Raw genomic sequence first — 11,437 nt, 5'->3', positions numbered from 1 at the left:
ATACCACGGCTGTCAGCCAATCAGCATTCAGGGCTCAAACCACCCAGTTTATTTTTATATATAATGACTTGGGGCAATAATATCAACTTCAAAGACCATATGCACCAAAATCTCAAATTTCAATGTAACATCAATTGGAATGTGGGGGATAGCAGATGTAATAAATGGAAAAACATTTGTAAATCTTACAAAAATCCTTCTTTTGCCATTTCTTTTTTTAAATATACAAAAATAAAATAAGGGTACTGTCATGGTTTCTTTGGCAGTACTGTTCTGTGTTCCACAGGGACATGGAGGAGAGGAAGGAAGGAAACGAGAGGGAGGGCAGCTCAAGCCCTCGAACCCCTTAAGTCCATGTCAGTTCATAGGGTAGGAGGTGAACCTTGACCTCTAACCCCTCCTGTCAATAAGGCCATTGGTGGTAGATGCATTGTTTTCGTACTAGAGGGGATCGTTCATGTCATAGGTATAGGAGAGGGGTCAAGCCGCTGCTGGGGGCAGTGGTCGCAGGTTGTCCAGTAGTGATTGGACAGCGGGTAGGGAAAGAAGAGCCCTCCCCATGCCCCCTCCTGCACGGTAGCAGGCGTATCCCAGTACTCCTATCACCCCAGCCTTCAGCACCGTGCGCAACATCCAGCCAAAACGAGATGGGGGCGCAACACTGACAGTCACACAGAAAAGCAAAAGAAAGAGGTCAATATTAACTCATAAAAGTTAGAAGATGCCGAAATACAATGATTCTATTGCTCTATAATATAAGTAGTAACAACTTGGTCTAGACTGCTAAGAAAGATACACACACCTCATGATCTCCTGAATGTTGAGCTCCTTCTCCCAGTTCCTCTCGATGCCAGGGACGTGTCCCATCCCCACCACTCCCACCACCACAGCAGGCACTTCTGTTACAAGAAACAAGCAAATTTATCCAGCTGAAATGGCATCCATGTTCCCAAAAAACATTGGTCTGTAACAGTCCATCTATTATGCATAGATACATTAGGAGTTGAGAATAAACTTAATTGGCATCTTAGGCAGTGTGCAAAACACAGACACAATAACCCAGCTCGTCCATCTTTCAGAGTAAGGGTCCATTCAAACTGATGACGGAAAACTATGCCAGAAAGTAAGTATTTTCATTGGTTTAATTGCAATCTTGCGCAGACTACAACCAATGATATGGTAGTGTTTTTCCCATGAGCAGTGTGAACAGACTAATGGAGAAACTTGTCTGGACTTCCTCAGGTGAAAAGTGAAACATGCAGATGCTGTGATACTCACTCTGGGCATTGGGGGGCGCCTCCACACAGCGTGCGGCCTGGCGGAGCGTGTGTGTGAGGTAGATGTCTCGCTCGGCCACAATGGTCTGGTGGAGAGCGGGGAACTCGCCGATCATCTCTAGCATCGTCTGCTCCAGCAGGTCCTTCTGTTTGCACTTCTCCACGTCCTCCTTACTGACACCCAACAACAAACATATTGCAATAACAAAAGCATTGTACCAACTGGGTTTAACCAAGTCCCCAAATTAATTCCCAATTGCTTGCTATCATTTGTATTCAGGTAAATAAATTAAGCCCTATATAAATTAAATATATTATTAAATTGGATATTACTAAATACAGTACCACCCTAATAATATTTCTGCTCTAATCTTACTACATACTAAGCAAAGGAAATACTGAGAGGAAGTGTATAGCGGAGTAAGCTGTTGACTTAACCTAGACACTAGAGAGGAGTAACTGTCAGGTTATTGTACCTGATGGGGTCTGACAGGAAGCACAGGCCCCAGGCCAGTCTGGCTTTCTGCCACAGACTGAGAGCAGCGATGGCCCGTTTGAATGTCACCGGGATGGGCCGGTCCCCCAGGTGGAACTTACAGAAGGGCACTCGGCCCGCCTGGGTGGAGAGAAGAGAGGGAGGGTCTTTACATACAACCTTACTAATACCGTACCTAGTGGGTAACAGGTAAGAGGGTGTTAAGTTCAGTATGTTATGTTGTGTGAGATAAGAACATTAGTGTGTATTTGAAAGTATTTGTGACCTTGACCTGACACCTTGTGCGAGAACAAACCTGTGACCCTTATCAAGATAAACTATTTTTAGTGAGTGCGTGAATGTCTCACCTGTTTGAAGGCCTCCCTGAACTCTCCTCCAGGAGCCATGCCCAGCTGCTCTGTGATGTGAGCCGACACTTTGAGCAGCAGGATCTGCATCAGGCCAGACATCACTCCATTCTGTGAGGACATAATAAAGAGGGGGAAGGACAGATAGGAGAAAGATGTGTGTAGTTCTGTCCTTGAGCTGTTCTTGTCTAATGATGTTCTGTATTATGTCATTCTGTATTATGTTTCATGTTTTGTGTGGACCCCAGGAAGAGTAGCTGCTCCTTTTACAACAGCTAAAGGGGGATCCTAAAAAATACCAAATACCAAAGAGACAAAACGGTGAACTGTAAGTTAACATCCTATCTATCCTCTCTTCTAGCAGAGCAATTAAAACACATACAAGCTCAGATCTCAATATCTTGTTCTATGCTAACAGTCTAGATAATTAGAACTGAGCATGGAAAGGGGTCCTTTCATTACTCATCCCCCTGGTCTTGGAATTCCCTCCAAGCCAACCTAAAAGTCTAGGACCTGGTGTTCCTGGATGAGTTCAAAGGACAAATAGATCAACCGGTTGTTGAGACACGTAGTTGTTTCCATTAGTCACCCGATGTCACTAGTTTGCGTTGCCTTATGTAAGGAAGCATGCTGTGTTACTTCACACGCGCATGCCTGCACGTACGCACACACACCCACTGTTTGTTTGCTGTTGTATTTGTGCTGTTGCCAGTGTCTTCTGTCTGCATTGTCCATTTTGTCTCACATTGAGGTGTTTTTTTTATTATCCCAGCCCCCCCCCCCCCCCCCCCTAGGAGGCATTTCACTTCTTGTCAGGCCATAATTGGAAATAAGAATTTGTTCTTAATTGACTTGCCTGGTTAAATACAATATCACTGCCCGTTTTGTTATTTCAACAAAACTGATTCTATAGGGCACATACTGTTAACATGTTCAATATTTATTTTACCTTTATTTAACCAGGTAGGCCAGTGGAGAACAAGTTCTCATTTACAACTGCGACCTGGCCAAGATAAAGCAAAGCACTGCGACACAAACAGAGTTACACATGGGATAACCAAATGTACAGTCAATAACACAATAGAAAAATCTATATACAGTGTGTGCAAATGTAGTAAGATTAGGGAGGTAAGGCTACAAATAGGCCATAGTGGCGAAATTATTACAATTTAGCAATTAAACACTGTAGTGATAGCGCAGAAGATGAATGTGCAAGTATAGATAATGGGGTGCAAAGGATCAAACAAATAAATAACAATATGGGGATGAGGTAACTGGGTGGGCTATTTACAGATGGGCCGTGTACAGGTGCAATGATGGGTAAGCTGCTCTGACAGCTGATGCTTAAAGTTAGTGAGGGAGATATGGGTCTCCAGCTTCAGTGATGTTTGCAATTCGCTCCAGTCATTGGCAGCAGAAAACTGGAAGGAAATGCGGCCAAAGGAGGAGTTGGCTTTCGGGATGACCAGTGAAATATACCCGCTGGAGCGCGTGCTACGGGTGGTGCTGCTATGGTGACCAGTGACCTGAGATAAGGCAGGGATTTACCTAGCAAAGACTTATAGATGACCTGGAGCCAGTGGGTTTGGCAACGAATATGAAGCGAGGGCCAGCCAATGAGAGCATACAGGTCGCAGTGGTGGGTAGTATATGGGTCTTTGGTGACAAAACAGATGGCACTGTGATAGACTACATCCAATTTGCTGAGTAGAGTGTTGGAGGCTATTTTGTAAATGACAGCATGAGTGAAGGAGGCTTTGTTGCGAAATAGGAAGCCGATACTAGATTTCATTTTGGATTGGAGATGCTTAATGTGAGTCTGGAAAGAGAGTTTACAGTCTAACCAGACACCTAGGTATTTGTAGTTGTCCACATATTCTAAGTCAGAACCGTCCACAGTAGTGATGCTAAACAGGTGGGCGGGTGCGGGCAGCAAATTGGTTGAAGAGCATGCATTTAGTTTTACTTGCATTTAAGAGTAGTTGTAGGCTACGGAAGGAGAGTTGTATGGCATTGAAGCTCGTCTGGAGGTTAGTTAACACAGTGTCCAAAGAAGGTCCAGAAGTATACAGAATGGTGTCGTCTGTGTAGAGGTGGATCAGATAATCACCAGCAGCAAGAGCGACATCATTGATGTATACAGAGAAAAGAGTAGGCCCGAGAATTGAACCCTGTGGCACCCCCATAGAGACTGCCAGAGGTCCGGACAACAGGCCCTCCGATTTGACACACTGAACTCTATCTGAGAAGTAGTTAGTGAACCAGGCGAGGCAGTCATTTGAGAAACCAAGGCTGTTGAGTCTGCTGATAAGAATGCGGTGATTGACAGAGTCGAAAGCGTTGGCCAGGTCGATGAAGACGGCTGCACAGTATTGTCTTTTATCGATGGCGGTTATGATATCGTTTAGTACCTTGAGCGTGGCTGAGGTGCACCCATGACCCGCTCGGAAACCAGATTGCATAGCGGAGAAGGTGCAGTGGGATTCAAAATGGTCGGTGATCTGTTTGTTAACTTGGCTTTTGAAGACTTTAGAAAGGCAGGGTAGGATAGATATACGTTTCTAACAGTTTGGGTCCACTAGCCAGCGTTAGAAAAATGCTTATTGAAATTCTCGATTATCGTAGATTTATCGGTTGTGATATATTTAAATGACACAGGATTAGAGATTTTTTTCTTTTTTACTCATTCCAGGGCCAAAAAAAGCCACACTGACCCCCCCCCCCCCCCAATAGTGGTACCTGTTTGATGGCCTGCTGGACCTTGTCCAGATTAATGTCCTTGGCCTCCTTCAGCAGCGTCTTCTCATCCATCTTCAGCATGGACACCCTGTACTGGCACAGCTCCACCACCACCACGTCTGGCTGCACTGCACGGATCGTCTGAGGGTGGGGAAGAAGGCAAACAAAGGGGACAGGGGAGAAAGGGGGAGGAGAGAGTGGGAGGATAAGGAGAGGAGGAAAACAGGGAAAGGGGGTAGAAGGAGAGGAAGGGGAGAAAGGGGAGCAAGGGCGGTAAGAGAGAGAAAGGTAGAAGTACAAGACTGACAATATAATTGATTTTGCCTGAGGGAACAAAACAAACAGGAGTCTGGGAAACCAGGACATGTATAAGGGGGATGTCATAGTAATTTGTTCTTAACTGACTTGCCTGGTTGAAAAAAGGTTAAATAGATAGTTCTGATTGGCAGATTTCAGAATACTTTTTATTCAATCATTACTTCAGGGTGTATCTGAAGGACAATCATTTAGAAAATGTATGAATCCCATGAATTTGAACAAACTCAGAGGCCATTCCAGGAGATACCTATGACAATCATTTAAGGCCGGTTTCCCAGACACAGATTCTGTCTAGTTCAAAAATGTATTTGAATGGAGATTCCTCATTTGGCATACTTTTTAGTAAGGCCAGACAAAATTGATTCACTGTTTAACAGATTTCCCCCCAAAAAAGCGACACGAGCGAGCATTTTTTTATATAATTAGGTGGATAAGGAATAACAGTACTTTACCACATTGTCCTAGGCTATATGGACATGAACAATAGGATAAATATTCTATTTCAGACTGATTTTCAGATTATTAATAATACACAACATTAATGAACATTATTCACATGGGATGTATAATATAATGCAATATTCTATGATATTCAAAAATTATTTAAAAAAAAGTTGTATGAATGTATCAGTTCATTAATCTACTTAATTGTATAGCCTAACAAATTCAAGAAAGATTGACAATAAATAATTGTAATCAAATTAAAATGTTGATGCATAATAATGAGTTAATTACCTGAATGCATCTCTATAGCCTAGGCATTAACAAAATATTCATACAAATATGATGAGGTCTCTCATAGACTAGTAGGCCTTGTAGAAAGAGGGTCAATCAAGTTAAGTCTGCCAAATTAATGTAGCATGGGAAAAATTTTATAAATCCAGCCATAGAGTATAACCTATCATCATCAACAATTTTTTTTATTTTTATAACATGCACAATTAGAAGCATCAATCTATATAGATCAAGCATGACTAAATTCGAGCCCAGTAACTTTGCTCACCGCATCCTCCTTCGATTGTCTCGTCTGGCTGCCACGAAAAGCCCCACCTGCTGATCTGCACAAAGTGTGTGCGTGCCACTGGCAACGGATTTTGCTGGACATGCTAGCTGTTGTCAGCAGCGCATCATCACATCAAACGCATTCTGTTGTGGTGTTATCGGTTAGCCTACTACTACTGGTAGTACCGGTAAAATGTAAGTTATGAATCGCAAATCACCATACAGCTGATACTTCGATTTCAGCAATCATTTTGACTTCAATTTGGTTGTCCAAAATACTATCAGCTTGCACTGCGTCTTTGCTGATGAATGCCCTGATCTCTGGCCATTCAATTGGTTAAGTTACATTGCTGTTTCGTCTATTAAATCGCTTCTTATTAATCTGAAAATGATGCAATAACCATGAATTTAACCAACTGTTTGTTTATAATGAGGGACTTCCCACGTTTAACCTGGACACATAAATAGTAGGAATTTATGCTGGCTTCAGCCATGACTGCATGAGAGAGAAATTAAACATCTGCATGTCTCCTGCAGGTGCGAGTGTGTGTGTATTTCACTGTCCAATCAGAGGCTCGAAAATGATCTGAGCGCGTGATCTGAGGTTGTTTGGTCTCTTGGGCATCAACTTGGGAAAGCCTCAAGGGAGAGCGGACAGTGCATTATAAACAAAGAGCCGCATAGATTGGCCCAAAAAAATAACATATGACTTTTTCTTTTTTTCAGTGTGTGGAAAAAAGTGAGGCTAAGTAGTAATTGAAAATCCGTTAAGTAGTAATTGAACTTTGTCTGGCCAAACTGGCTAGGATAAGCTGTGTCAAGGAAAACAGCCCTTAATGCTTGCATGTCAGATTTGTTGTGCTCACCGTGGCCACGTCCTTCTTGCTGCTGTCACTGAAGTGGGCGGTGCCTACCAAGTAGAGCAGGCTGCCATCTGGGGCAGTCAGCCGGGTGACTGTTTCAGGGAGTTCTGGGGAGGACTGGCGCCGCTGGGCACGCACCTGCCATAGCAGCTCCACCGCCTCAGAGTCCGCTATAAAGGAACCAGCCAGGGAGAGGTGGAAGGGGAGAGAAATAGAGCAAGTAAGAGCGAAAGACAAAGACAAGAACGGAAAGAACCTTTAGCTCCTATATCACCGAATTGGCTGGCAGGAAATACAACATACTTCGATATGCCAAAGGAATGTGATTGTCAGATATGGGTAGAGTGAACAGTGCATGTTGTAGCCTACTGAAATAAAGGTTACAAACAAGTTAGAACAGACTTTCAAACATAACATCGCTGTGGGAAGACTTCACAGACATAAAGAGAACATAGATACTAGTTTCAAAGCTTGGAAAGTAAAGGACGGTTCCCCTTTTTCTCTCACATGGGCATTGTGAAACAATATGAGCTTTTGGTGACAAGCAGACGGAGAGAAAAGTAAATACATTTTACGTAAATAAGGGCACTCACAGAGTCCAGGGGGACGACTAGGCAGTGACTCATCTTCAGACACATCTTCAAAGGGACCTACCAACTCATCCTAAAAAAAATAAGTTAAAAAGCATATGTAGTCATTAAGTCATTCTAAAAGTGTACATGTCAACGAAAACATTTTGTCAATGTACTCAAAGGCTTAGTAGCCAGATTTATTGCGACACTGAATCTTAGACAATTAACATCAACGTTAAGTACAGGAGCAGGACAAAAGTCTAAGAATGTTTGTTTGTTTTGCTTAATGTATTATGATCAGCATAGAGCTTCAAATATCACAGCTGTATGGGCCATAACAGATGTGTTGGAAGCTGTACTCTGTGTGCCTTTTTAAAATGATCAAAATAACAGCTGTCAAAGCATTATGCAGTGACCCATGTCCCGCAGTCCCCAAACTTACCTCAGAGTTGTTGTCTTGGTCCATGATTCAGCCTTTGAGAGCTGGGCAAAAACTAAAGCTATGTCCCACCTTCCTTACTGAAAAGGAAAGCAAAACAGGAGAAAGAGTATGGTCAAATGTATTATTGCATTTAGCCAAATTCATCAAGTAGGTTTGTTGACCAAAATTGCTTTTCTCTGCAATGCTATCAGCTGTGATGCTTATTTTGTGACTAAGTTAAGGCCCCAATTCAAGTTCCTCAATTGCTGACGTTTGCTAACTAGATATATGTGCAGTGTACCAAACCATAAATAAACTACCCATTCTCACTAGCGACAAAGTTGGTTGGAAAATAAAACCGGCTAGTTAACGTTACCTGACACAGGTAGCTAATTCTAGTAGATAAGACAATTTGTGAGCCAGATTTTACTGTGACAGTAACGTTATAGTGTATAGACAAATATCATGAGCAAACTGCCTAACGTTAGCTTAGTGGCCCCTTTTTAGAGCCCGGTCATGGCTAAACGCTCTCCTGCTGCATGTAGCTGCGTACTTCAACACGATTACATCACCTTCACACAAGAGTGTTGACATAGCTAACTATTTTGCTAGCTAACCACATGCTACAAAGTCACATTAGCTAGCTAAAGCTGTCAAACCTGCTGGTTAGAGACAAAACATTGACAACCTTAGCTGATATTTCCCTCGTTTCCAAATATTATCTAGCTAGCTAGACAAACGAACTAACATTATTCATTAAGTTAGCAAGTTGGCCCAAGCTAACTAGCTTACTACTCGCCGACTAGCAGCTAGCTTACTACTCGCCGACTAGCAGCTAGCTTACTACTAGCTAACAGCTGACATATCGGTTAGCTGGCTAACTGCTGCTAACTACTTGGTAAACAATGTCATATCAATTTGTAATAAACATATAATAACTACAGCTTACAATGTTAAACATTAATAAAATAAAACTTACAAGTTAGCCAACCTGTGCTCTCACCTGCACTTCGACCAATGATGTGTTCGACTCGTTTGTTAACGTTGTCTTCTGGTACTTGTAGTTCAATTGAGATTTGAGTGCGTTGTGGTAATCAGCGGTGAAAAAACATCCTATTATCATACTTGAGTAAAAGTAGAGATACCTTAATAGAAAATGACTCAAGTAAAAGTGAAAGTCACCCAGAAAAATATTGCTTGAGTAAAAGTCTAAAAGTATTTGGTTTTAAATATACTTAAGTATCAAAAGAAAAAGTATAAATTATTTCAAATTGCTTATAATTAGCACAAGACATATTTTTTACATATAGCCTGGGGCACACCACAAATCACAGACCTAATTTACAAACAAAACATTTGTGTTAGTGAGTCCTCCAGATCAGAGGCAGTAGGGATAACACGCAGACGTGCTCAGTCCCCTACTGTACAGTCGTGGCCAAAAGTTTTGAGAAGGACACAAATATTAATATTCACAAAGTCTGCTGCCTCAGTTTGTATGATGGCAATTTGCATATACTCCAGAATGTTATGAAGAGTGATCAGATGAATTGCAATTAATTGCAAAGTCCCTCTTTGCCATGCAAATTAACTGAATCCCCAAAAAACATTTCCACTGCGTTTCAACCCTGCCACAAAAGGACGAGCTGACATCATGTCAGTGATTCTCTCGTTAACACAGGTGTGAGTGCTGACGAGGACAAGGCTGGAGATTACTCTGTCATGCTGACAGACTGGAAGCTTCTAAAGGAGGGTGGTGCTTGGAATCATTGTTCTTCCTCTGTCAATCATGGTTACCTGCAAGGAAACACATCCCGTCATCATTGCTTTGCACAAAAACGGCTTCACAGGCAAAGATATTGCTGCCAGTAAGATTGCACCTAAATCAACCATTTATCAGATCATCAAGAACTTCAAGGAGAGCGGTTCAATTGTTGTGAAGAAGGCTTCAGGTCGCCCAAGAAAGTCCAGCAAGCGCCAGGACCGTCTCCTATAGTTGATTCAGCTGCGGGATCGGGGCACCACCAGTACAGAGCTTGCTCAGGAATGACAGCAGGCAGGTGTGAGTGCATCTGCACGCACAGTGAGGCGAAGACTTTTGGAGGATGGCCTGGTGTCAAGAAGGGCAGAAAAAAAGCCACTTCTCTCCAGGAAATACATCAGGGACAGACTGATATTCTGCAAAGGGTACAGGGATTGGACTGCTGAGGACTGGGGTAAAGTCATTTTCTCTGTTGAATCCCCTTTCCGATTGTTTGGGGCATCCGGAAAAAAGCTTGTCCGGAGAAGACAAGGTGAGCGCTACCATCAGTCCTGTGTCATGTCAACAGTAAAGCATCCTGAGACCATTCATGTGTGGGGTTGCTTCTCAGCCAAGGGAGTGGGCTCACTCACAATTTTGCCTAAGAACACAGCCATGAATAAAGAATGGTACCAACACATCCTCCAAGAGCAACTTCTCCCAACCATCCAGGAACAGTTTGGTGACGAACAATGCCTTTTCCAGCATGATGGAGCACCTTGCCATAAGGCAAAAGTGATAACTAAGTGGCTCGGGGAACAAAACATCGATATTTTGGGTCCATGGCCAGGAAACTCCCTGGACCTTAATCCCATTGAGAACTTGTGGTCAATCCTCAAGAGGCGGGTGGACAAACAAAAACCCACAAATTCTGACAAACTCCAAGCATTGATTATGCAAGAATGGGCAGCCATCAGTCAGGATGCGGCCCAGAAGTTAATTGACAGCATGCCAGGGCGGATTGCAGAGGTCTTGAAAAAGAAGGGTCAACACTGCAAATATTGACTCTTTGCATCAACTTCATGTAATTGTCAATTAAAGCCTTTGACACTTATGAAATGCATGTAATTATACTTCAGTATTCCATAGTAATATCTGACAAAAATATCTAAAGACACTGAAGTATCAAACTTTGTGAAAATTGATATTTGTGTCATTCTCAACACTTTTGGCCACGACTGTACTCCCTGTTCATTCATGACTGCAAGGCCAGGCACGACTCCAACACTATCATTAAGTTTGCCGATGACACAACAGTGGTAGGCCTGATCACCGACAACGATGAGACAGCCTATAGGGAGGTCAGAGACCTGGCCCGTGAGGTGCCAAGACAACAACTTCTCCCTCAACGTGATCAAGACAAAGGAGATGGTTGTGGACTGCAGGAAAAGGAGGACCGATCACGCTCCCATTCTCATTGACGGGACTGTAGTTGAGCAGGTTGAGATCTTCAAGTTCCTTGGAGTCCACATAACCAACAAACTATCATGGTCCAACACACCAAGACAGTTGTGAAGAGGGCACGACAAAGCCTAGTCCCCCTCAGGAGACTGAAAAGATTTGGCATGGGTCCTCAGATCCTCAAAAAGTTATACAGCTGCACC

At 42.9% G+C, this 11,437-nt stretch overlaps 1 protein-coding gene across 4 annotated transcripts; it reads right to left on the bottom strand.

Moving 5' to 3' along the window:
• Positions 1 to 22: 22 nt before the first annotated feature.
• Positions 23 to 9,109, bottom strand: trabd (TraB domain containing). 4 transcript variants are annotated; one of them, XM_071343794.1, is made up of 10 exons: positions 9,015 to 9,109; positions 8,057 to 8,133; positions 7,636 to 7,705; positions 7,046 to 7,212; positions 4,860 to 5,000; positions 2,121 to 2,231; positions 1,754 to 1,893; positions 1,279 to 1,451; positions 803 to 899; positions 23 to 661 (listed from the first exon to the last, which is right to left on the bottom strand). In XM_071343794.1, the coding sequence occupies exons 2-10, from the start codon at positions 8,078 to 8,080 to the stop codon at positions 481 to 483; spliced, it is 1,104 nt and encodes a 367-aa protein (XP_071199895.1). In that variant the 5' UTR covers positions 8,081 to 8,133; positions 9,015 to 9,109; the 3' UTR covers positions 23 to 480. The 4 variants fall into 4 exon arrangements, with proteins under 4 accessions (XP_071199895.1, XP_071199896.1, XP_071199898.1 ...); XM_071343795.1 differs by having other exon boundaries at positions 9,039 to 9,090; XM_071343797.1 differs by having other exon boundaries at positions 9,027 to 9,066.
• Between the last annotated feature and the right edge of the window lie 2,328 nt (positions 9,110 to 11,437).

Source organism: Salvelinus alpinus, chromosome 15, assembly GCF_045679555.1.
Source record: "Salvelinus alpinus chromosome 15, SLU_Salpinus.1, whole genome shotgun sequence".
NCBI lineage: Eukaryota > Metazoa > Chordata > Actinopteri > Salmoniformes > Salmonidae > Salvelinus > Salvelinus alpinus.
The sequence above is the reverse complement of the archived record's forward strand: the minus strand, read 5'-3'. Positions and strand labels throughout refer to the sequence as shown.

What these genes read in the sequence shown, in the direction of transcription:
- trabd (XM_071343794.1), bottom strand. Translation starts at nt 8,080, where the DNA reads ATGGACCAAGACAACAACTCTGAG. An exon ending in TTCCTGTCAGACCCCATCAG is followed by an intron (nt 1,452 to 1,753) that starts GTACAATAACCT and finishes GTTGGGTGTCAG; the next exon opens with TAAGGAGGACGTGGAGAAGT. An exon ending in AACATTCAGGAGATCATGAG is followed by an intron (nt 662 to 802) that starts GTGTGTGTATCT and finishes TGTGACTGTCAG; the next exon opens with TGTTGCGCCCCCATCTCGTT.